General features: G+C 38.7%; 1 protein-coding gene across 2 annotated transcripts in view; it reads left to right on the forward strand.

The window, feature by feature from the left end:
• The window catches only part of Tpr2 (Tetratricopeptide repeat protein 2), a 346,913-nt gene extending 322,613 nt beyond the window's left edge, over window positions 1-24,300 (forward strand). For both annotated transcript variants that reach the window (XM_067151833.2, XM_067151834.2), the window contains 2 exons: window positions 1,957-2,106; window positions 23,340-24,300. In XM_067151833.2, the coding sequence (XP_067007934.1) occupies window positions 1,957-2,106; window positions 23,340-23,428 (239 nt within the window). In that variant the 3' untranslated portion in view covers window positions 23,429-24,300. The remainder of the gene's footprint in view (window positions 1-1,956; window positions 2,107-23,339) is intronic.
• Window positions 24,301-27,172: the final 2,872 nt, after the last annotated feature.

A 27,172-nucleotide genomic window follows, 5' to 3' on the forward strand; every position in this document is an offset into this window, starting at 1 on the left:
TTTTATTCTCTACAATAGCAAAATTAACCCCATAAAAGAGAGGTAGTGCAGGAGAATGCAGCTGGTTGCAGATGTTCAGAACATGCACACAGGCATGGTGGTCATCCTCTTCAGATCAAGGAGTATGTCTGAATAGTAGTCTTTTTTAATATTTTTTATTTACTCTCATCCGCTGAGTTATATAATACATGCACAAGAATGCTGAGTTACACCTTGGAGATAGTTTTGAAAAGTTTCATACAATACAAGAAATGAATTCGTATTTCACAGTCCATATTAACTGTAATATCTAAATTAGAATATAAAATTTTAACTTATTCAATATAATAGAATTTTATAGATTACTTCACGAACATAAATAACACACTCCTATTTACTGACGGGAGAACCCCCTCCGGTGTATACTGCATTCGAAGGAAACGCCGTATTCTACCGTAATCTTTTTCTATCATTTCATCACAAAATAAGGCATTGCGAATTAGATCCACTGATTATTTTATATTCTTAATCATTTTTCATCATTGTTTGTTTTAAATTATATTCAGTGGATACATTTTAAAATTTTGATTGTAATTTTGTTTCACCTCGTACCATTAGGGGCTGATGACCTAGGTGTTAGACCCCTTTAAACAATAATAATTTAATAAACAACATTAAATTTTTTTAAATGTACGTGTTTCGGCTCTGAGCCATTGTCAGCATTGGAAAGTACATACATGGGTGTACATTATTAATCTATAAATTCTGTTTGATTTTATTATCATAAAATATATAATTAAAATGTAATGCAGAAATATATAATGACAGTAAAATCTTGTGAATAAAAATTGGCTCCATCCGCTGAAGTCTGCTCCATGAGTAATAAACTTCATATAATATTGGCGTTGTCTTGTATATAGTCAATATGGAAATTAAAACGCTGATTAGGTAATATTCTTCATAACTGTGGCAGATGTAATAGAGGTCCACGTAAGTTTTCTATAAATGGGCCTAAGAATGAAGGAAATATAAATGAGTAGGTAGAAAATGAAATAATTATAGTGCCTTGATATGGGAATGTTTATTGAATGTCGACTCACCTCGTGAGCCGATGGAGTGTCGTATAAATAAAATGTGTGCTGTTATCCAGCACAGACTGATCTAAAGCGGAACACACAAGGCTGGTGGAGCCTGTCGGTAGGGGAAGAGGGGTGGACACAGTGGGAGGAGTCGGAGTTGTGGAGACAAGGGGTTAATGAAGCATGGGAGATGGGTGAAGGGGTTTAAGGTGAAAGAAATCTTGTTATATTTGGTTTGAAGCTATGTTTGAAGGTTTCTTCTTGAAGAATATTAATTCTTTCTGAAATTTCATTAAGGTTAAAATTGGGATTATTTTTCTGATCTAATTAAATACAGATATTTTTGTAAATATTTTATAATTTACTTTTGTTAGTAAGGTGTAAAATTTCCATACCTTGGTCTATTGATGTGAATGACCGAATTCGATAGCTGCAGTCGCTTAAGTGCGGCCAGTATCCAGTATTCGGGAGATAATAGGTTCGAACCCCACTGTCGGCAGCCCTGAAAATGGTTTTCCATGGTTTCCCATTTTCACACCAGGCAAATGCTGGGGCTGTACCTTAATTAAGATCACGGCCGCTTCCTTCCCATTCCTAGCCCGTTCCTGTCCCATCGTCGCCGTAAGACCTATCTGTGTCGGTGCAACGTAAAACAACTAGGGAAAAAAAATTGATGTGAATGAATGTTCACAGATGACTCATCGCTGAAAATGTATTCTTGGGCATTGTAATGTTCTTGGCATCTAATTAAGAAGCTTTTACCTGTCTGGCCTATGTCTGAATTATCAGTTCTGTTTACTGTTATATTTGGTTCCTACTGTACATACTACAGGCAAAATTATTCATTGCTAATTTAAGGTTCATAATGATTTAATACCGTAACTGTCTTGTTTTACAGATCGGCACGCAAATGCCTCAGATGGTGAGAAGAAGGAACAGGAGAGAAAATTTAAAGAGGTGGGAGAGGCCTATGGCATACTATCAGATCCTAAAAAAAGAGCTCGCTATGACAATGGTCAAGATCTAGAAGACATGGATGGCATGAGCAGTAAGTTCATGTTTGTAGATTCGTTAAGAAAGTTACGTTCAAAGTGGAATGCATTTAGCTTTTGTTGTTTTAATTGCTTTGCATTTTGTTCAAAATGGTCTCTCTCCCTCATTTCTTGGGATCTTTTTTAACTTTAAATGAGTGTTTGCTTTATTTACATAGTGTCTGTAGATGATGATCCATTTTTTATTTATTTTAATCCTCATTTGAAATTTAATCTTTGCTTATACAGAAGATTCAAATGACCTAGCATGCAAGGTCTTGTGCCATTAGAACCTATTTTAGATAAAATGAGAGTTTTCAAGTTCACTTCTGGGGTGTTGTTTGGCATGCCACTGAATGTGAATGGTTGATGCAACTGACAGCTGATCTTTTTTTAACCCTTTGCATTCCAGTACCTTTTGCAACTTCACTGTTACCTCACTCCAGTCACTCTTCACAGTTTACTACAAAAGAACATCATTATACATACAACAGATTCTATGTGCTACAATTTTATATTTTAAAAAATAAGTGCTTGAAAACATGCTTCATTATGGGCAATTCTGTTCCTCCTTCTAAATGCCAAAAGAAAAAGTATTATTTGTGTACGATTATTTCAAGCCATTTTAGCCATTAGACAATTAACATAAAAATGAAAAACTGTCTTATTGAGGCGTCAGAACTTGCCCCATCCTAACTGAAGATGTTGCCGTTCCTCAGGTATCTCCCACGAATAATCCCCCAACTATCTGTAGTTATATGTTACTAAACAAGCGGGTCCAACACCACAATAAGATACCAAAAACTATTGGCTGGTGGTCACTGAATCCGCAGAGTGCAGTTTTTCCACTCCAGTATATAGACGTAACTGTCAAGAAACCATCACATAAGTGTGTTCAGGTTTAGACCGCTCCTGTTATTTGTTACAGTACATTGTATGACTTAAGATTACCTTAATTTGAAAAATTATTTTTCAGCAAGTTAGTTAGTTAATTAAAATGGGGAAGAAAAAAGAGCAGTGTAATTAAGATTTGAAAGGGGTCTGTTAAGACTGAATCAAATGAACACTAGTCCACATAATCTGCTCATGGTGACATTCATGTTTTCCAACACGTTCATTTTGCCAGCTGATGAATGCATTGTTTATGGAAAAATATTACCAGAAAACATTTAAAGCTTTGGAACCATAGAAATTACTAGTAGGGTAACGAACAATAAACTGTTCACAAATGGGCCAACAGATAGCATGATGTTGACTAATTGTTAATGTTGGAGCTGTAACAACAGAGTGTGGACATCAGTGGGATAGGAATTCAACTGAAATTGCTGCACAGATTTAAAAAAAACACAGTATTTCTCCGAACCCAAGACAACTCCCACTTTTTCCTTCAAGAAAATTAAATCAGGCTTTAAAAGTGCTTTGTAAAATCATATGAAAGCCTTTCTTGTACAGTACACATTTTTAGACTATCTTTGTCTTCGTGCAAACTCCGAACATTAGTTTGTTATGCAGTTTTTTCGGCTGAACAATTATTCTTTATTTCCGTGGATTTAATAAACATTAACTTAAAATGGGCAGAATATCAAAGAGAACCCGTTGAAAATTTGCCAGCAATACCTGTTCCATACAATATGACGATCCATCAGGAAAATGTTCCTACTGTCTGTAAAACTGTTACTTTTCCTCAGCGTCAGGTACAAATGGTTGCCGCTACATGCACGTCTTGCTTGCTGGGTTTGGCGGATTTGAACAGCTAGCGAAGTATAGTCCTAATAAAAAAGTGGACATTTAAGATCAACAAATGATTCAATACACCTCAGTATAGCCATTCCGTCCTTGTGTTCTTTGCGCACATACCTCACAATTTAATCTTCGACTTCTTTAAAGCGTTCTTGTTGTAGGCAACTGAATGCATTTTTTGTACAGTACACGTTCTTAATCTTTCTTTGTCTTCACACTAACGCCACATACAGTAGAACCTCGATAATTCGAAATCAGTTAATTTAAAAATCCCGCCTAATTCGAAGAAAATCTTGTTCCCGAAAACATGAGATACGGTTTTGTATGTTATTTAAATTGTTTAATTCGAAATACAGATAATTTGTAATTCGAAGTACAGTTTTGGCCCCATTACCGAAATTCAGACTTTTAATTCAAAACTGCCTTTACATTTTGAAACAATAGTATGTTACGGAGTAATTTAAATTCAAAACTTATCCACGTTATGATAGAACGCATCTTCTGGAACGTGCAGGTGTAGCTTTCTGCATTTTCACACGCTTCGGTGTGTGTGTGTGTGTGTGTGTGTGTGTGTGTGTGTGTGTGTGTGTGTGTGTGTGTGTGTGTGTGCAGTGTGCTTCATAATTGCTAAGTTCGAGTGAAATCAGAATTCTTTAGTATTCAACGTTTTAAGGAACACCATAATTTCACGCAGGCAGTGTGCGGAGAAACAGAATCCGCGAACACTGGCGATGCTGACAGTTGACAAAAAAAGGCGTGTCTCATTTAGTCAATTCGTAGGCACCGAACAATGTTGTCATTGTCGATGAAACTGCATTGCTTTCTTTTAATGCTGAGCCCAAATGTTCTTATGGTTTTAAAGGAGAAAGTGCCAGCCGGGGGAAATCGTACAAGGGTGGGCGTCTGTACTGTGTTGCAATGCATACGGAAGCGAGAGAATTCCTCCCCTCGTCATAGTAAAGTTCGATGAGCCACAATGTTTTGAGGGCATCGTCTACTTTCTGTGCAACTACAGGGCATCTAAAATGCATAAGTACAGTAATCCAATGAATAAAGCACTTGCACATGGGAGCCAGCATAGATTTCTCCTTGTCTTTGAATCGTGCTTTCTTTCCTTTCTTTCTTTCTTTCTTTCTTTCTTTCTTTCTTTCTTTCTTTCTTTCGTTGCAAGGGGTTATGTTTGTCAGTGAGTTATCCAAGTGCATTATTTGAATACTCTAAATGCACCTTCGATGCATTTTGGAAATAGATTTTTCCATGGTATTTGAAAGGTTTAGTCTGTGAATCAAGGTTAACTGCATGCAGTAACGGGTCTTAAAATATTTTGTAACATGGCAAGGATTGATACCTCTGAATTACGTAATTCGAAGTCCGATTTTCGAGTCTCACCGACTTCGAATTAACCAGGTTTTACTGTATTGCCTTTAGTTAGGCTTATGGCATATTTTCTTGCGGCTGCGTAATTATTCTTCATTTCCGTGTATTTAATAACCATTAAGTTATAATTGGCATCATGATATCGGAGAACCTGTTAAAAATTTACTGGCAATAACTGTTCCACGTATCTTTACAATATGATGATCCATCATGAGAATATTCCTACTTTACAAAGGTAAAATTAAGTGTATCCTCCTAATTCAATACATTATATAATTCCATCATTAGATGGAGTAATCAAATTCAAACATGTTTCAACTCGTTTGAGCCATCTTCAGTGAAAAAAGGGGGGTTGAAGTATTTTACATAATACAAGCTAAAAATGTGCCAAAAACATAATGAAGGAACAAATGGAAAAACAAGAGAGAGACATGGCAGAAATAAAAACAGCACAATATGCAATATATACATCATCATATGGAGCAATAGACAACTCGCTGTGATTAAAAATTCAGTGAAAGCAGGGGTCAATACAAAACATAATTGAATCTAAAAACTGTGTTACCCTGAGAAGAAAAGAAATCAAATCAAATGATACAGGTGGAAACGAACAACAAGTGCACATAGCGAGGTAGCGGACCTCTTACTCAAAATTTAGTTTTATAACAATTCAAAACAGGATGAAATCACTGTATCGAAAATTCAGGCTGAAAGTCTGCCTTTGTAGAAACACCATCACATTGAATGGCTAGGAGGGGAGCGGGAGCGAAAAAGTTTGAGAAATCAAGACTGGGATAACATGCAGGCGAAATGCGCGTGACAAGTGATGTAAAAACACTGATGAAATTTTAAAACTTTAGAACAGCAGCATTCTGAATTTCTTTTCAATCTAGCGGTCCCATTCTCGATTATTGTTTCACATTGTTGGCTGGTTTGTTTGCCTTATTTTAAAAGGTCGGGAGGGCCGCGACAAAAATTGAGAAGCTTTGTTAGAGAAGATGACAGATGTATGGTAAACTGGAAGTGACCATAGTGGAAACCGTCAATGAAGTTCCAATCTGTAATGGAAAAAAAAAAACGAGGTTGTGTGAGAAACTTGGGCTGATAAGTATAAAGTATAAAATGGGTGTGAAGAAAGCTTTAAACTTACGGTGTTTAGAAGGTGGTTGTCCTCTCAAAACGCCCTGGCCTTCTCAAAGTTAATGGTCCCGTTCTTTCGATCGAGTCTACTGTTGGCTCAGCTCTGTGTTTGCGAGGATGGAAGGAGTGGAGGAGGAAGGGATGGTGCAGGGCAAATCGAGAGAGAGGGGGGAGGGATGGTGAGTTGGAGAGATGGAGGCAGGGTTTGTTTATATTATGGAAGTTCTGACAAATATATGGAATGAATGTTTCAAGTAGAATGTTCTTTTGTTTTGTTGATTTCATTTAGGTTGTATGAGGAGTTCATAAATTGATCTAAATCGATGTGGATGCTCTCGAGAACGTTGAGCAAGGTGCCTTTTCGCTCATAATGCAAGATCTTAAGATCTTTATCTATTGAAGTATATTCGTGGCTGGATGCTTTATGATGTTCACTCTTAGCTGAAAAACGATTATATTTGAGAGCGTTGCGATGTTCAGCGTATGACCTACTGTATATAGCTGGAATTACAGGATTGGATTCTACAGTAATTTGTAAACTCTGGAGTTCAAATATCTATTATTAATGTTATTATTGTTGTTGTTGACAGTGTGTGGATTGAAAATGAGTTTGGAGTTGTTGTGGGAGATTCTATATGCTATTTGGTATTGTATTTTTTTAAAATATTAGACATTTGGTAAATGCTGCTATAATTGAAAGTGAATGTGGAAAACTTCTCTTCAGGAGTGGAATCTTTTTCTAGGGTAGTCTTGGGCCTGCTCTTATATGTATTGATGATTCTGCTGATGAAGGTTCTACTGAAACCGTTGTGTTCTGCAATATTGTAAATAGTATTAATGTCTTTTTTGTAATTCTTGCAAGTCGAAACATGTTTCAATTTGATTACTCCATCTCATGATGGAATTATATGATGTATTGAATTAGGAGGATACACTTAATTTTACCTTTGTAGAGTGAAAACCATCAATACGGTATGATTCTAATATCTTGTATTAAATATTTCTGCTGTCTATAAAAATTTACTAAGCGTCTGGTACTGCAGACATGTTATAACTCTGCCACTGAATAGCCGTGGCCTTTCTAAGAATTGCGAAGGCTCGCATGTTTTGATGCCATTCTGCAGATTTGAGAAACGTTTTTGTGGAGGCTAATAGAACGCCATTCTCCCTTCACTATTTCCCGAGATCCTGTAATATTATACAGACGCACTGTACAACCGGTTGCCGCGGCTAGGGATGTATAATAGAGGCGGATGTTGATTATCAAAGAGTTTTGTGTGCACACGCGCGCAGTGAACAGAAGCAGCGTGGTTACCGTGGTAGCTGTCAGTGGTGTTCATTACTGTTAGGTCGCAAATGCAAGACGACCCTTGATTTCTCACGAGATTCTGAGAAGAAAACGTCTTAGAGTCGGAGAAATACGGTACATATTTTGTGCGCTGTGCACTGTAAGAAGATGGACTGAGAGTTTGAAGGTACAAAATAGGATCAAAGGGATCTGTTGCCTTTATTTCTTGCGAGGCAGTATAGTGACGTACATAAAATGGGACCATGGGGAAGCTAATGCAGCAAGTTTGTTAGTGTTTGTAAGATAGAATTTTGTCTCTGCAGACCATATTAACCATGGGTATCTTATCCATATTCTGGTAAAAATGGATCCAAAAGTAACAGGTATTATTGTTTGTACTAAATAATGGGAGCAGTGTCAAAAGGTAGTTCATAATGAATGACTAAAGGCTAAATTAGGAGCCAGATTAGATGAAGCTGCACTTAGGAATAAGCTTTGGTGGTGATCATTCGTGCTAATTGCAAAGGGTAAGTTCTATAGGAGAAAAGAGGCTGAAGGAGATCTGGATTGTAGGGTCAATTTAAGTACTTAAGGATTGTGTATTTATGAAGCATGCAAGAAAGGAGACCACTAATCTATGTGTGAGTGTCCGACTTGTTGGCTGAACGGTCAGCGTACTGGCCTTTGGTTCAGAGGGTCCCGGGTTCGATTCCCGGCTGGGTTGGGGATTTTAACCTTAATTGGTGAATTCCAATGGCACGGGGTCTGGGTGTATGTGTTGTCTTCAACATCATTTCATCCTCATCACGACGCGCAGGTCGCCTACGGGCGTCAAATAGAAAGACCTGCACCTGGCGAGCCGAACCCGTCCTGGGATATCCCGGCACTAAAAGACATACGACATTTCATTTTATGTGTGAGTGAAGGATAATTTCCGTATTTTCTCGTATAATTTACACATCCCAATATTTCTGGGTCCAAAGTGGAGAAAAAGAAATCTTCATGTATTTCACACACCCACTTCTTCAAACTTCCATCACGCAGCTCCGAAAGCATTTCGAAATAAAGATCTCAACCATTCAGGTAGCGGGCCTTTCTATTATGAAACCGGGCATTACAAATACTTGGCAATGTGCTGTTATCAGTCGTTAGGAAATACCACTGCATTAGTACAGTGAGAGATTCAGCGCAAAAGCGACTAGTGATGCTCTCTTCCAGTCTGGTACAAATGTATTATACGAGTGTTTCGGAAATGAAAAATGCGTTTTTGGTGATCTCAAAATTGTTTTAATTCACAGTGAGCAAGAATTTGAGTAATACTGCATCATATAAACTTGCGGTTTCCAATTGCGCCGAAACATACATGCATTAGGGCAGTGGGCCACAAGTATTTTGTGTCCGAATGCAATGTGCGCTGCCGTGCTAACAGAGTAGTACACTTCAAGTGATCACAAATCTTGCAAAGCATTTCGCGGACCAAAAAGCGGCAAGTTTCCGATAGTAGACTTGGACCCGCTTAAACATATGATTTCGTTATGCAACGTTGTATATGCGGTTTCTCATGAAATGCTGTATTTTAAAGAACGAGAAATAGCTGCTTCACATGGAATCAGTATCTCGGATTTGAAGGTTAGCCTAGGAGGGATGATTACTCTAATGAAGAGAAATGGACTTTCTCTTCGAAGAACAACTTTATGCCAAAGTATGCTGAATGATTTCAACGAAAAAGTGATTGATTTTCATCGCCTTGTGATTGAGAAGTGTAAAGTGAAGGAATACCGTATAATCCCGAATACCACCTGCACTTTCTTCCCCAAAATATTAGTTCTAGATCTTGGGTGCAGGTCGTATTCAAGCCGTTCATTCTCGTAAATATTTACTATGATTACATGGAATATTCAAATAGATTTGAATACGGTTACCGTACTCAATATACCACACATAAATGGGCATTCAGGACTTATTGTGTTTTAGTTGCGTTCTAGAAGCCATGATAGATTTTTTCTCAATACGGTTCCAGTGGCGTGTAGGCGTGAAATGTAAGGTAATGAAATACGGTGAATCAAAGAATATGGGTAATTATGCAGTAAATACGCAAGTTGCTACTGCGGATGCTTGATCGTCATTTGTTTCACAAGTGTTGCAGGGTGCAAAAATAGCTGATCTCACAGGATATCGTACTTTGCAAGACTCGAGACTGTTGGTTACCAAAGTCTACCTCGCTTACTTTCGAGTCCCGTGAAAGTGCTCTCTCGATAGTAAGTGATGGATTCAAAATGGCGGTTGCGGTCATTTACTGTGCATGAGAAACTTAAAGTTGTAAGCGAAGCTGAAATATACGGAAATCGTGCTATTGGCAGAAAGTTCGATATTGATGAATCGTGTATTAATGATTGACGCATGGAGGAGGAAAAACTTCTATAAAGTAACAGCGATCGCAGAGCGTTTTGCGGGTGGAATGCAGTGTTTCCAGAAAATGAACGACTCCACACATTTGTGATAGAAAAACGTGAGTTAGGATATGGTGTTTCTAGTGTAATGTGTCAATTGAAAGCACTAGAGATCTCAAAAAACCTCAAAACACAGGGTTTTACTCCAATCTGCAGATGGATCCAAAACTTTTATCGGAGAAATGGATTGTGTATTTGGAGACATAAGTCTATTTCGTTACGTCTCCCTGGGGCGTATGAAGAAAAATGAACGACCTTTCAGCATCACATTCATTTGGGGAAGCAAAATTCTTATTTGCTGTTACAAATTGAGAATGTTGACCAGACGCCTGTCTATTTTGAAATGCCATTGGAAAATACAGTGGATACAGAGGGTTGTAAAAGTGTAACCATCAGAACAGGTGGTAACGTAAAGCAACGATGCGCGGTAATGATGTGCGTATTAGTAGATGGAACCAAACACTCTCCATATGTGGTTCTCGAAAGGAAAACACTTCCAAAAGTAAACTTGCTGTCTGGTGTTATTGTTAGAACACGAGCCCGGCTGGATGGACAGTGCGTTAGTTGAGGACTGGGTGAAGTGCATTTGGCAAAGTCGCCTGGGAGCTTTGTTACAAAAACGAAACATGCTTGTGTTGGACAGTTACCAAGAACATACAACTGACGCTGTAAAAGATATGATGAGGAAAGGAAAACTGATCTTGCGATAATTCCCGAAGGACTCGCTTCTATTCTACAGCCATTGTATGTATGCGCTAACCGGCCTTTCAAAACTGCAATGAAACAGTTGTACACCGAATGGATATCTGATGGTGATCACGCGTTAACACCAACCGGACGAGTGAAGAGGCCTTAAGTGGGACTGATATGCAGCTGGATCAAGACCGCATGGGCGCGCATTCTCAACAATCTAGTGTCCACAAGTTTTAAGAAATGTGGAATTTCAAATTCGGTGGACGGTAGTGAGGACGACTATTTGTGGAAAGATGCCAGCGATGAAAGTTCCTATGGTGAAACTTCAGATGTCGACAGTGAATTGTGAATGATCCGAGTATTGGACCAATTTAATTTACGATTTTTGTGATGATTTTATTAATTGTAAGCTTTTTAAAATTTATATTTGTGGTATTTTTGAAGGAAATTAAATAGGTATGCAAGTTGTTTGATTTTTTATTTGTTCCATATTTTGCAGTCTCGAATTTAGGGTGCAAAATTTTTTTCCGTATTTTGCAGTCTGAAATTTAGGGTGTGGGTGGTATTTGGGATTATATGGTGTTTGCTTTCCCAAATAGGAACTGCAGGTCAAGACGCCATTCAGTTTCCATGTGCCACAAAGTCAAACTTTAACAAGGGGACATAGTGTTTTCGTATGCACTACCGGAAGCTAAAAACTACAATGTACTGCAATGCTTGCTGTAACAGGTGATGGCAGAAAGCTTGCGCCTTACATTGTTCTAAAATTAAAAACAATGCTTGATGTAAAATTTCTGTGAGCGATCTACGTTTGTATCCAAGGAAAGGGGTGATGGACACATCACTTGTACAAGATTAGGTACTAACGGTTTGGGGAAATTTATCAGGGTACCTCCTTTGATGCTCGGTCCTTCTCGAGATGGCCAGTTTTCTTTTTTTGCTGGTATGTCGTTATTATGCCCTTACATGAATGGTACTTTTACGAGTTCATGTTTTTTTCACTTCAGGTCGTATTGTCAGCTCGTAATGGGAAGAATATTTTCCAGTGTCGATATTTCATACTAAGGTGTCCAACTTACCTGATGTACCCTACTTCACTTTCCAGAAAATCCTCACTTCGGAATTTTACACCAAATGACATTAACCGTAGATGAGTTAAACCAGTTGTGTGTATATTATATTTGATGTACCTTTTAAATGTAAATGAATTTTAAGTATATTTTTTAATATCTGAATTCCTTAAATAATTGAATTTTGCAAGAAAATACGGTAGGTGTCAAGTTCCTTCACTTAGGGTTGCAGTGTGAACACAGCATTCTTGAGATCCTTATTATTTTAAAGGGATGAATAGCTAGGCAAAAACCTTTCACTGAGAATATAGTGGCACACTCTGATGGTAAAGGGGCATGGAGAGCATTCAAATGATAAGTCCCTAATACCATTGAACAAATGATGACCAGGTGAGGCACCTACCCATGCAGGAGGTCCTACAGCATACAGGGGATTTTGTGAATATACCTAGTCTTACCATAAATATTAACCACATTTTGGCCCATACTGTACAACCGATTTTCAAGGTCATAAACCAGCCTTGCAACAACAAATTGGGGAGCTGGCCTGAGTTGTAAAAGAGTTACTTTTAGGTAGTACGAGGGCTGGTTTTTTTTTCTCTCCAAGTTCCGATAGGCCATAAATAATAGACATATTGAGATGATAAGATTTTTTCAGCAAGAGATTTGTACATTCTTACTTATTTTTCTACATAGTCACCATGAAGGTTGAGGCATTCGTCATAACGAGAGACCAGCTTTCCTATACCCTCCGCAAAGAAGTCTGCCGCTAGTCCATTCCAGATGAGGAAGTCTACTGTGACACCGTACCTCGTTTCTGGAGAGCGATACAAAATAAACAAAAAGCGTGCTCTCATTTGGCGTGGTTGTGCTCCATGACAATGCACAACCGCATAGTGCCAATGTGACAAGAGAACTTATCCAAAAGTTCAAGTGGGAAGTCTTCGAACACCCACCTTGCAGTCCTGACCTAGCACCAAGTGATTATCACCTCTTTCGAGAAATGAAGGCGTGGCCAAGTGATTATCACCTCTTTCGAGAAATGAAGGCGTGGTTAGGTGGACAACGCATCGCTACCAACAAAGAGCAGTAAAGACCTACCTGAGCTCACTGGCGGCAGACTTCTTTGCAGGAGTATTGGAAAGCTGGTCTCTCGTTATGACAAATGCCTCGACCTTCGTGGTAACTATGTAGAAAAATAAGTAAGAATGTACAAATCTTTTGGTAATAAAATCATCTTGTTATCTCAATACATCTATTATTTATGGCCTATCGGATCTTGAAAAAACAAAAACAAAAACAGCCCTTGTATGAAAATTGTGTGCCAGAGATAGCTCCTCATAGGTTTAGGAAATCAGCTCCAGACAGTTTCACAATATTTAAAAAGCTTAAGATCAGCAGAATGTTCACGAGACCACGCAATGGTTCACTGGGACTGTCACTGACTGCCTGAGGCAAGTTCGCACAGTAGAAGCTGTTGAACACTATTCATAGAAATCAGGAGCTGAACATTTCAAAAATTTCATTATCACGTGCTCAGAATCGATACAATACAGGTCACTCCCTCGCTCCACAGCTGAAGCTTCAGAGGCGGCTTAAATCGGAACTTCTCCTTCAGCGTTTCACCCACAATGGTCACAGGAGGATTCTTTTCACAGATGAAAAGATTTCCAGCATTGAGGAATCCTTCAACTGCCAGAATGACCGGGTGTGTTTCATATTCACGGGAAGCTTGTGAGGGCTCATCCTGCCTCAGTCATGCTTTAGTTGGGAATGTCGTTGCAGAGCTCCATTTCTGTGAACAGTGTAAGAATCCTCTGTCAAAGAGTTCCAGGATACCGATGTGAAGCCTCTGAGCAATACTCTGTTCAGGAACCAACTGTGGAGCTTCTAGCACACAATGCAAGAGTTTGAGCAATATCCCTGACCTTAACCCACTGGACAATGCTTGAGGGTGCTCAATATCAACAGCCTGAAGCAATCTACAGTAAAGGCAGTGGTGGATTTTTGCAATTGAGACCCTGAATAGCGCCATTGACGAGTGACCACAGAGATTTAGGGACTGAGCAAAGGTAGATGGTAATAATTTTGAGAAATGATAATTCCTGTATGTTGGGCATGGATGTAAGTTAGATGTATATCATTCTATATTCCAAAATGTGTGTATCTATATATATAAAATACGTTTTGTCTGTACATTGCTCAGAATTTGAAAAGAATGGTATTTCTGTATTGCTCATGTCCACACTAACAAGGAAATGCACTTTGTACTTTTCCGTAATGTCTGTCTGTCTGTCTGTCTGTCTGTACACACATCATGAGAAAACGACTGAAGATAATTCAATGAAAATCGGTATGTAAAGTCAGGGAACTACAATCTAGGCTATCAATCGTTTTATTCATACTGAGTGAAATGGTAGTTTAGGGGATGGCCTAAAAATCTAATTTCAAATATTTATACTATTAGTGGTCCCATCGATAAATACTACATAACTAAAGTTGTATAGAATTAAATTTCCGATCATTTATATCTTATACATTTTTACCGTACTGGCTGTGATAACACAGATATTCATGAATTTTGATTTTTGTTTGCTAAGTCCATATCAGAGCCAAGCCACAAGAAAATGGGTAAACAGAATTTAATGAAAGCAGTACATAGTCAGGGAATAAGAAACTACAGTCTAAGCTATAAACATTTTATTTCACCTTGGATGAAATTGTATTTTAGGGGAAGGTACCTAAAATTTAATTTTTAAATGTCTATGTTGTTAGTCCTGTTGGAAAGTACTACCTAGCAAAAGTTATAGAGAATACAATTTCTGATTATTTATGTTTTATTCAGTTTTACCCTACCGATTAGGATAAGAGTGGTATTTCAGAGTCGGAAGGAAACTAAATCTGAAGGCCTACAGTATCGAAAGTGCATAACATTGATCAACAGTAACTGGTATGTAACACACTGGTTCATCATAGTATTCCAACTATTCGATCCCTACTCTGACGCACTGTTTTGAATGAGCAGTGTGCACACTTATGGCAGAGGCTCAGTAGTAGTAGTATGGCCTGGTCAAGAATTACAATTTAGGCCAATTCCAAATTATAGTACCGCAATTCAATAAATGACTCAAAATTCAACCCTGAAAAGAGCTGTTTCTTAAGAAAAGCTTTATCTTCACTTTTATTAAATTCTACATTAATTTTATTCCCAATTAGCAGTGAAGAGGGCGTTTCCTCCAAGCCAGGTAGATTTGTCCACCGCCAGTTTAGTGAATTGAGATTTTCCGACTCATCGGGTACTTCTAAGAAACAGATTAGTAAAAGGGCATTGTTTTTGCCCTGGGACTCTCCACTATCCGACTCTCTTCCACCCCCCACCGACAAAAGCCGAAGAGTGTTCACGGATCATGGCTGTCTGGGGCTTGGCCTTTCCAGCTCTGGAACTTTGGACTGTTAGATCGGAAGCATAGTACTGTTTGTTAAAAGTGAGAAAATATGTGGTTTTTCATTTGGTCGAGTATTTCATATGAAAGCATTGCTTTTAATGGCACCCTTCCTACTGGTGTCATTGTAATGACCTATGTTCATTTCAGTTGTGAAAACCGCTAAGACAGTCTTTCTGAAGATGTGAAAAGGCAAGTGGAGAGTGAGTGTCTGCCATTACAATATAAACTCCACAACCCGATTGTGACCGATGGTAGGCAAGCGGGCCTACCATTACAATTAAAATTCTCCAACCCAGTCTTCATATGAGAGAAGACATTTTGCGACTTCCCCGTCGCGTTTCTGAGGTAACATTAAGAGCTATGCAATTAAATACAATCTTGCTCACAACGTGTACACTACCTAACATAGAATTCTGTATACAATTTAGAATTCCGTAGCGAAGCACGGGTACATCGGCTAGTAATTCAATATATTTTTTGTAACAATATTTATGATAAGACTATGTTTTTGATGCCCCTTCTGTACTGGATGAATACATGGATGGAAGTCTTGTACGGGAATATAAGTTCATAAATCAGTGTACACTTCATCCGACTTGTTGGCTGAATGGTCAGCGTACCAGCCTTCGGTTCAGTGGGTCCCGGGTTCGATTCCTGGCCGGGTCGGGGATTTTAATCGCTTCTGATTAATTCTTCTGGCTCGGGGACTGGGTGTATATGTCCATCCCAGCACTCCCATCATATTTGGACAGTATACATACGACACTACCAACCACCACAGGACCACGCAATAGTGATTACATCCCTCCATAGAGTGTCGGCGTGAGGAAGGGCATCCAGCCTTAAAACAGGGCCAAATCCACATGTGGGACACAGTTCGCACCCACGATCCCACAGATGTGTGAAAAAGCTGCAGGAAAAGAAGAGATCAATGCACACTTCAGTAAGAGTTCAGGGAACAAGTAACTGGCTTCATCAGAAGCCAGCAAGAATCAAATATAGGATGAGATCAGAACTGGAAGACAAGAAGACCTTCATTAATTTAGAAAAGACCAAGCAGATGTTTGGTGGGAAGCTAACATGCAGGGAAGTGCAGAAAAAAAAAAGTAGAGATAGTACAATCATGTGTTTTATAAATTGCAAATGTGTCAAACTGTAAGAGGATCATTTTGATTTGAAGAAAGCATTAAAGTTTAAATTAATTTACTGAAGGAGAAAACTGAACAATAAAAAAAATTAGTATTATAAACTTGAAACTGGTTAAGATGTCCCCTCTTGTGCATTTCTCTAACCATTGTTCTAAAGTTCCAGAACATGCTGAAGAAACCTGGATAGCGCATTTTCACTCTTTAGTAGCCTACATTCATAACTCTCACCACGAAAATCCATAGCTTTTTTCCAGTCATTCGACCGGGTCAGGAATGGAGTGAATGATGGCCCCATCTAGCGGCGAGGATTGGAAATGTGCTGGCTGCCGAAGCCTGTCACACTCTTCGGGGGCAATGATAAACGACTGACATATGAAATTAAATGTTAATGGAGAGTGTTGCTGGAATGAAAGATGTCAGGGAAAACCAGAGTACCCGGAGAAAATCCTGTCCTGCCTCCGCTTTGTCCAGCACAAATCTCACATGGAGTGGCTGGGATTTGAACCACGGTATCCAGCTGTGAGAGGCCGATGCACTGTCGCCTGAACCACGGAGGCTTCCTAACTCTCGCCATAAGGAATTTAAATTACATACTTGCCAACTTTCCAAAGGACCTATCAGTAAAATCCTCATACGTCCATGCACTAAAATGCGGTAAAACACTACAGCACTCATGTACTTTCTGGCTTCAGATAATTAAGAGTTCAACAGCATTAATATAAAACACTACATGCAGCCAATGACATTATAAGGAACAACGTATTTCACCTCAGTTAAACTAACACAACTATCTTTAAATTGCATCAATGAAATCTACTTACGCAATGTAATTTGTTTATGCATACGACTAATTAACTTTGAAGTAAAAAGTATGTTGCTGCACATAATAATGCACACAAGTTATTTACATTATTTACACCATCACATGCAACTAATTAAAACTTTGAAGTAAAAAGTATGTTGCTGCACGTAATTATATGCACCCAAGTTATTTACATTATTTACACCATCACCCATACATCTTCATTCTGATTTAACAGCTAAAGTTGTGGCTTGCTTTGCTTTCTTCAGAAAGTCAATAGAATATGTGTTTTTACAACACGATTCAGAACAACTGGTCTTCAGAATGGAAGTGGCTTGCAGAGTTCCACAGGACATTGATAACCTGAACAGTGTCCTGTTCTTCTTAGTCAAGCTAAAAATTCGTTCACACTCTGCGTTATTATGTGATATGGTAAGAACAGACAGCATGAGACTAGAGATCCTGTCATATTTATAATGTCCATCAGTTCCACGAATATTCCACAACTGCGCCTAGTTTGGATCATTCGTAGCTTGGTTACTTACACCATTAGATAAGTCGTCTATCTGAAGGGCCGCAAACTGGCTTTGGAGTTCATTCACAGCATCATATCTTTTTTTCTTTTTCTCTTTTACACAAAACAAGAGGAAACTTCTCCAAAAATAAATTAACAGAAGAAACCTGTACTTCTTCAATGGCATGAAATTTAGCAACCTGTGCATGTTTTAGCACATCGTTCTTAAAAGGGAACTTGTTAACCATGTAATCACAAGCTGCAAGAAATAGTTTCTGACTGATGAGAAAAACGGTGATTTGTCTTCATCTTGTAGCGCCTTAACCAAGTTTCATTTTGAATGCCAATTACCAGTTCATCATCCTTCTGATTTTGAAGTCGGTGATACTGGACATCAAGCAATGCAAACCGTTTAACTACACTTTGCTTGATAAACTGGGAGAGTATCTGTTTCAATAGATCCATCAAATTCGAACAGTACATGGTTATGTGCGGAAGTACTCTGAAGGACAGCATTGATCTTACGAAATGATGGGATAGTCACATGTAAAGAGTACAAATTGCCCTGTTTAGGTCAGAAAAAGAAAAAAAACATAAATAGATTTTCTTTATGAGATGTAGTGGGATTCACGTTTCTGAGAATAGGTGAGTCACGTTTGGAAGAACATGTCTTTCTTTTGGTAGACAATGAGGAGGAGGGGGGAGAATCACACTCTCTGTTCATTTGTTTGTCATCAGATCTACTGTGTCCTTTGAGAATAGTATTTTAAAAAGAAAGATAAATTGGCAGAAATATGTGGAACACACACTACCATCTCATCCTTAAAAAATGAAATGACTGGATCCCACTGATCTAATAATCTGTCTAAACACCTGGCTAGGGATAACCATCTTGTGCACACATGCTTGAACAACTTCTTTGTTTCTTTTCCATGCATACTTTGAAATTTCTGAAGATGATTTTTTCTATTGGCTATCTTCTGCAAGTAATAGGGAGCCTCTGTGGCTCATGTGGCAGCGCTGCGGCCTCTCACCACTGGGTTCCGTGGTTCAAATCTCGAACACTCCAGGTGAGATTTGTGCTGGACAAAGCGGAGACGGGACAGGTTTTTCTCCGGGTACTCAGTTTTCTCCTGTCGCATTTCATTCCAGCAACACTTCCCCTGCAATATCACTTCTTTTCATCCGTCATTCATTAATCATTGCCCCAGAGGAGTGCGACAGGCTTCGGCTGCCGGCACAATTCCTATGCTCACCACTAGATGGGGGGCTTCATTCATTCCATTCCTGACCCGGTCAAATGACTGGAAACAGGCTGTGGATTTTCTCTCTCTCTCTCTCTCTCTCTCTCTCTCTTTTTTTTTTTTTTTATCATCATCGAGTAATAGAAAATATCAAGAAGAATCTCATCAATTCTAACTGGTAAAGTTGCGGCAACTTTTTCAGCAACTAAGTTAATTAGATGGCAGGTGAAACCAATACCAAAAATATTCTGATGAATTTCTTTCAAAACTGCTAGAACTCTATTTTTCTGTCCAATCATAACAGGAGCATTGTCAGATCAGAATACCAGACAGTTCTTAATTATCACTTTATTTAATTACAACTGCGAAAATAGCAGCTTTTTTATGTTGTGCCCTGTCGAATTCCCTTCTAATTCTGGTACCAATAAAACCGTACTTGTAATACTTTCTCAAGCCGCGTCATAAAAAGTGACCAGTATGGGAATTCTTTTTAACAATTTGTTTTACGTCTCACCGACCACCGACACAGATAAGTCTTCACAATTAAGTATTTATTTATTTTCCACCTAGTCGATACAATGATTGCTTAAGGCAATTTTTAATGGTCAAAAGTGGTACATGTTTCGTATATTATCAACATCTTCAGCCACATAACACTGTTTAGATGAAAAATATATAAAATTGACAAAGTAATGCTTTAGAGGAAGTGACCTTAAAATTAACATAAGATTGTTTTCATCTTGTCAATCTTATGTTAATTTTAAGGTCACTTCCTCTAAAGCATTACTTTGTCAATTTTATATATTTTTCATCTAAACAGTGTTATGTGGCTGAAGATGTTGATAATATACGAAACATGTACCACTTTTGACCATTAAAAATTGCCTTAAGCAATCATTGTATCGACTAGGTGGAAAATAAATAAATACTTAATTGTGAATCTATTGAAGTGCGATACGGACCATGAAGCTGATTTTATGTAACAGATAGGTCTTACGTAACAGTGGGATGGGAAAGGCGTAGGTGTGGGAAGGAAGCGGCCGTGGCCTTAATTAAGTTGCAGCTCCAGCATTTGTCCAGTGTGAAAATGGGAAACCATGGAAAACCATCTTCAGGGCTGCCGACAGTGGGGTTCGAACCCACTATCTCCCAGATGCAAGCTCACAGCTGTGCGCCTCTAACCGCACGGCCAGCTTGCCTGGTACTGTGGGGTACAACTTTGAATCGGTGTCGTTGCTTCCATTTGTCAACAAAGAAAATGGACTATTCTGTAAACAAGTAACAATGTACGCGCCATTTCATTTAGGACGCACGTAATTGTGCGATTTCCGTCATAGGAAACATCTTTCTGAACAAAAGCTCCTGTATAATCAGCTGCACTCAACAGAATGTCGTGTTCCACTAAAAAAGAAGAAAACAAACACTCGCCCTTTATTACATCGTAAACATTATCTCCATCTTTGGCAAACAGTTATTTTTCTGATTTTCTTCCTTTTATTTCAAATAACCAAGATGTTTAACACACTTTACATGATTAGTCAGGTTGTTTTTGCCGCCAAGTGCTATGTTAATACCGGTATCACAAGAGCTCACGGTACAAAACTCTAATTTGTCACCTTTTCTCGATTTCAGTATACATGGAAAACTCAAAGCATAGCTTTCCCTAAACACCTAATGATGATGTTTTTTTGTAAATTTACTCATGATTACAGACAAACTACGATCATAAGAGAAAATAAGCAACAAACACAATTCACGTTACTCCACAACTAAATAAACCTCAGCTTCGCAGTACGTGACAATAAATATGAAGCAAATTAAACAACGAAGATAATTTGTACTGTTTTCTTCATAACTACAACATAACCTATACTTTGTAATTCGTGGTGAAGATTATAGGGAACTATTTTTTTATACAAGACAGTAAATGTTGTTATCGAACAAATTAACGCAAAAAAACAAGCGCATGGTTATCCCAGAGTCAGTCTCTACAAATCGATATCAATCGACTGAGATTCAGAACGCATCCCGTATTCCCAGTCGAAGACTGTAACGATCCGATGAATATAAATCAGAGTGATGTATCGAACATTCGCTGGTCACACAGGGTGCATCGGCGGCTTGCGGAAGCTTGTTCTGGTGCAAATTTAAAAAAAGTGGATCTTGGTACTAAAATCTCGATAGCTGCAGTCGCTTAAGTGCGGCCAGTATCCAGTATTCGGGAGATAGTAGGTTCGAACCCCACTGTCGGCAGCCCTGAAAATGGTTTTCCGTGGTTTCCCATTTTCACACCAGGCAAATGCTGGGGCTGTACCTTAATTAAGGCCACGGCTGCTTCCTTCCCACTCCTAGCCCTTTCCTGCCCCATCGTCGCCGTAAGACCTATCTGTGTCGGTGCGACGTAAAACAACTAGCAAAAGTAGGTACTAAAATCGTAAAATATTATAGTTCATCCGTAAAACTGTAAAACACACTGTCTTTCCATAAATTTTACGGACAAACCGTAAAAGTGGCAGATATAAAATTAACATTCCCAGCCATGTTGCGTGCATGGCGCGCTGGTGACAACTGGGCTGGATAAAGATTTTGCAGAGAACATAATTTTGCAGTTCTGGACTGCGTGGTGTGGCAATGTGTTGGCCTACAGCTACAGGGAAAGTCAGCGAATAAATTCACGCCACGACATGGAAAAGTGTGTCTTTCAAAGCTGACCAATGAAAACTATTTCGTCCATTTCTAGGATCGTAGCCTGTAAGTGCAAATGGTTTCTTGAGGACCCACTTCAATCGCTGTTGACGATTAAGATGCCAGATACCATACCACCTGGACTACATTTACGAAATAAAAAACATACACCTCAACCCAGGATCGACCCTTCGACCTCTTGCATGTTAACCCAAAACTCTATCTTCTGCACCAACTATACAGCATGACTAATATGTGCTGACAGAGGTAGGTACCCTACATGTGGTTACAGTGTTGCCAGATTGCCACTTTTCAAAGTCCTTTTTCTGCTGGATATACTCGCAGGACGAACTTTTGTGAGAGATATTTTTTTATTGCTGTAATGTGAGCGAGTCGCACTGCGATGCCCGAGTGCGCGAATTTCAGTTCACCCTGTATACCATGGTACCAGCATGTTACGTGTTACTTTCTCCACCCCAGGTGTACTTAAAGTTCCTAGGTTAGGGTTGTCATAATGCAATGGTTCATTGGTGTACATCTTGCAGTAGATTGGTTCAGCTTCTAAGATATTTAGGAGTAGAAATATATTCGGATGTGATTCTCTGCAGACATAGTTTCATAGTGGTAGTGATTTTAGTGTTTATCTTGCAAATCAGCTTGACGAATGCCTTTGTAAGTTGCAAGACTACTTTACTTGAAATAGTGTGGTGGCTCAAGAGAGAAAACAAAACAAAAATACAAACTTAACTGGTGACTTACTCCTATCCAAACTAGCCCCTATTACAAAAGCAATTGGTTTGGTGAATTATTTGTATTCAGAACTTTCATGATCAACTTGCATCATCCCTTTAAATAAGTTTCTCATTCAGGTCTTCCACTGTAAATTGTGCTGATGAAAAATGTTCTTACCTTCATTGCCAGGTCTAGTAACCTACCAGTGTTAGTAACAAATTAATTTCCTTTCTTTGCCTAGCTTCTATTAAAATTTGATATATTTCCACTTTCTATTCTAGAGAGGTCTTTCTCATTCAGATTTGGAGACTTGAGAATTATCAAAACTTATTTATTATACATGCAAAAAGCCTGCTCACTTCATTTTGCTTCTTAACAGCTTGTCTTTAGGCATCACCATAAGAACCTCAGAATTAACAATAGCAGAATGCCTTGTTGGGATAATCAGGAATTATGGCATTGCTGAGGTTTAAAAGTAAAACATCCTAGGAATGTTACATTTCATTATTGAAGTTTGAAGGGAGGTAGTTCTTTCTTGTGATATACTGCTAACGCTTTACTAAAGAAAGTTACTCAGAATAATACTTCTCAGTGAATGTGGGATTATCTGTATGAAGTATTGTATTATATAAGGGTAGTAGTTTAGATAGCATGTAAACTAGTGGTTTGTAAATAAGAAATGTGAAAAAGACAAAATTGGGACGTTTATTTCAGTTCTCCTTTTGCCTCAGGAAATATTTAAATTTAAATTTGACGGGTAATTTATTGCGGGGTTATGAAGTCCATTTTCTTTGTATACTTTGCAGTTATTAGAAAAGGGAATGGCTTCATCTGTTATTTTCTGTTAATAGAAATGTTAATAAGAAATTTTTTGTGAAATGATTTTTTAACTAGCTCTTAAATATTTTAAATTCTTTTCAGGTGATATTGATCCAACTACAGTGTTCCAAGCCTTCTTTGGAGAGCAGTACAACTTCGGTGGTGGTGGATTCACTTTCCAGTTTGGTTAATGCTCTGGAGGAATTTTATCTGCTAACATTCCAGATACTGTTTTTATTTCCCATCTGCTGCTGCTTACTATCAACCCCTAGTGTTACCTAACAAATGCAACTTGCCATTTTTCCAGTGAAATTAAATCAGTTGCAGGAATATATGGGTGTCAATATGTAATGAATTTGGTATAAAAATCAATATTTTGTGAATTTGAGTCAAAAGTCTCTTAATTAAATCATAACATGTCCTAGGCAAAAACCTTCATAATGCATTTACACTTACAGTTGATGTAATCAGATCCTCCCTTACTTGTAAATATTGTGGTTGCTTTTTTGGCTACCAAGGACTGAGTAAAGTGTCAAATAATTAAATCGTATGTATTAGTGTTCTTTAATCATTTTATTATATATAGTGCGATTGTTGTGTTGCATATATGGTTCTGATAAAACCACTGCCCTTTGTGATCTCAATGACAGAGTGAGATCTGGATTCTTCTATGGTTTGTAAACCCGTTAGTTTTGTTATGGTTCCTGAAATTGTACGAAAACTGATTGTAAGAAGCATATTTCTTTTCTCGTTCTTTTTAACCTGTAGACGTGAATGTGTGTATTACAGTGATCTGGTACATAAAAATGTGTGAGGTTGAGTCTGCACCAAAAGTTTTGAAAACTGCTTCTGTGAAGAGAAGATATATGTGTTTCTTAATTTTAAATCCTGTGATTTAGTTACAGCAATGGTTTGATCATTTTGTCATGATTGAGTATGCGTAGAGGCTTTTGTAATTTATTTTTTAATATTGTCGAAATCTTTAAATGTGACGAATACCTGTGATGAAATGTCTTGTTTTGATCTTTTCATAGTTATTAATAAATACCCGGAAGTAAACATATTCTACTGTTGTATCTATTAAGAAACACTAACTGCTACAGTATTAAAAAATAATTGATACTGGCTTTTTATTTTGATAAATGGCTAGTAAAAAATTACATGTGCAGTACGTGTTCTATCCTGACCTTGTATATAATACTGACCTACAAATACCTTATATACGTCATTGTCAGTATACTTTGTACATTTTTTAAAATTTTTTTTACACCTGGTCACTGATTTCCTCTTCTTCTAATCTTTGTGGTTTAACCGTATTTACTTGTGTATTAGACCCCCTTTTTTCTCCCATTTTCACAGCCAAAGAAAGTAAAGGGGGTTCAGTATGTGATAACCTCAAATTTTGTGCAGTAAACATGACTTCTAGGCTATAAAGAGTTATAAATTGTACATGCAAACATTCCACACTATTCTTTAACAAACTTATGAGTGTATTTGCATTATACTGGCTATTTTTGGTGGAAGGCAGTATTTCTAAATGTAAAACACAATAAATGGAGAACACGGCTTTTAGGCCTAGACCTATATATCACGTCATTCCTTACATCTCATTAATTCCTCTGATGAGATGTAATAAAAATATAATAAAAATCTTCCGGGCTGTTATGCCATGGTCCACTCCTCTCGCTTCTCCCAGACGTTTCGACTATTGCTGCGGTAGTCATCTTCTGTGGCGGTGTAGATACGCTCTCCTGTATCCCGCTGGCGACTGTGAAAGTTGTTTGGGAAGCAGCTGTATTTATATGTAAGTGTGTGGCCTCCAGTTGGTTCGCGCTGTGCAATCCGACATCTGTTTGACTATCTGAAAGCACGACCTCCGATTGGGTCGTGCCAAGCAATGGATCCTCTGGTTGGTTGACTGTAATGTCCCTGATCTTAGTAAACTTCGGCCGCACGTTATATAAAGGGGTGTACCAGGCCTTGCTGAGTTTCAGTCCTTCCTCCTTTCTATTAAAGTTATCCAGATGTTTATGTATTTCGATTGCTTCCCTGTAGAGACGGGCGTGAAAGTGGGATGTTGTGGCCAGTATGTCAGTATCCTCATAACGGATCTCACGCTTTCCGTCAAGCAGTGCATGCTCTGCTACTGCTGATTTGTCGTATTGCCCCAGGCGACAATTCCTTTTGTGCTCCGTCAGGCGAGTATTGACACTTCTGCCAGTCATGCCAATATAAACAGCTCCACAGCTGCACGGTATCCTATAGTCCCCAGTAGATGTTAGAGGGTCACGTGGATCTTTGGCAGAACGTAACATGTTTCGTAGCTGTTGGGTTGGCTGAAAAATGGTTTTAACTTTGTGACGTTCAAGGAGCCTTCCAATACGATTCGTGACGTCCCGTATATACGGCAAATAAGCGATACCTTTCTTCCTGGGTTCTTCTCGCTTACTATTCGCTGGCTGTCTTCTGGGATGGAGTGCTCTCCTGATCTCTTGTACCGTGTACCCATTGGTTTGTAAGGCTAGATCAAGATGCCGTAGTTCCTTCTCGATGTACTCTGGTTCACAGACACGAAGGGCGCGATCCACCAAAGTCTTCATCATGGCGCGCTTCTGGCCAGGATGGTGATTCGAATTTTTGTTTAAGTATCAGTCTGTGTGTGTTGGTTTTCGGTATACTTGATGCCCTAGGAATCCATCATCCTTCCTCTTCACCAGCACGTCCAGGAAAGCTAATTCTCCATCCTTTTCCTTCTCCACAGTGAATTGTATACGAGGATGAATACTGTTCAGATGTGTAAGAAAACCGTCAAGTGCCTCCTCTCCATGTCCCCATATTATTAAGTGTCATCCACAAAGCGGAACCAACAGCTGGGTTTATTTACAGCAGTCTGCAGGGCTTCCTCTTCAAAGAACTCCATATAAAAATTAGCAATAACAGGGCTAAGTGGGCTTCCCATGGCAACACCGTCTGTCTGTTCATAAAATTCATGTTTCCATTGGAAAAAAGTCGTCGTAAGTACATGTTCAAATAAAACTGTTGTCTCCTCTGCAAAGAGATGTTGAATATGTTGGAGAGTATACTCGTATACTCGTTAGTTTTGACGTCGTCTCACTGTTCACTATGGTACCAATCAAGGTTACTCTCCAACATATTTAACATCTCTTTGCAGAGGAGACAACAGTTTTATTTGAACATGTACTTACGACGACATTTTTCCAATGGAAACATGAATTTTATGAACAGACAGACGGTGTTGCCATGGGAAGCCCACTTAGCCCTGTTATTGCTAATTTTTATATGGAGTTCTTTGAAGAGGAAGCCCTGCAGACTGCTGTAAATAAACCCAGCTGTTGGTTCCGCTTTGTGGATGACACTTTTGTAATATGGGGACATGGAGAGGAGGCACTTGACGGTTTTCTTACACATCTGAACAGTATTCATCCTTGTATACAATTCACTGTGGAGAAGGAAGAGGATGGAGAATTAGCTTTCCTGGACGTGCTGGTGAAGAGGAAGGATGATGGATCCCTAGGGCATCAAGTATACCGAAAACCAACACACACAGACCGATACTTAAACAAAAATTCGAATCACCATCCTGGCCAGAAGCGCGCCATGATGAAGACTTTGGTGGATCGCGCCCTTCGTGTCTGTGAACCAGAGTACATCGAGAAGGAACTACGGCATCTTGATCTAGCCTTACAAACCAATGGGTACACGGTACAAGAGGTCAGGAGAGCACTCCACCCCAGAAGACAGCCAGCGAATAGTAAGCGAGAAGAACCCAGGAAGAAAGGTATCGCTTATTTGCCGTATATACGGGACGTCACGGATCGTATTGGAAGGCTCCTTGAACGTCACGAAGTTAAAACCATTTTTCAGCCAACCCAACAGCTACGAAACATGTTATTGTCGCCTGGGGCAATGCAACA

This window comes from Anabrus simplex, chromosome 7 (genome assembly GCF_040414725.1).
Source record: "Anabrus simplex isolate iqAnaSimp1 chromosome 7, ASM4041472v1, whole genome shotgun sequence".
Classification (NCBI taxonomy): Eukaryota; Metazoa; Arthropoda; class Insecta; order Orthoptera; family Tettigoniidae; genus Anabrus; species Anabrus simplex.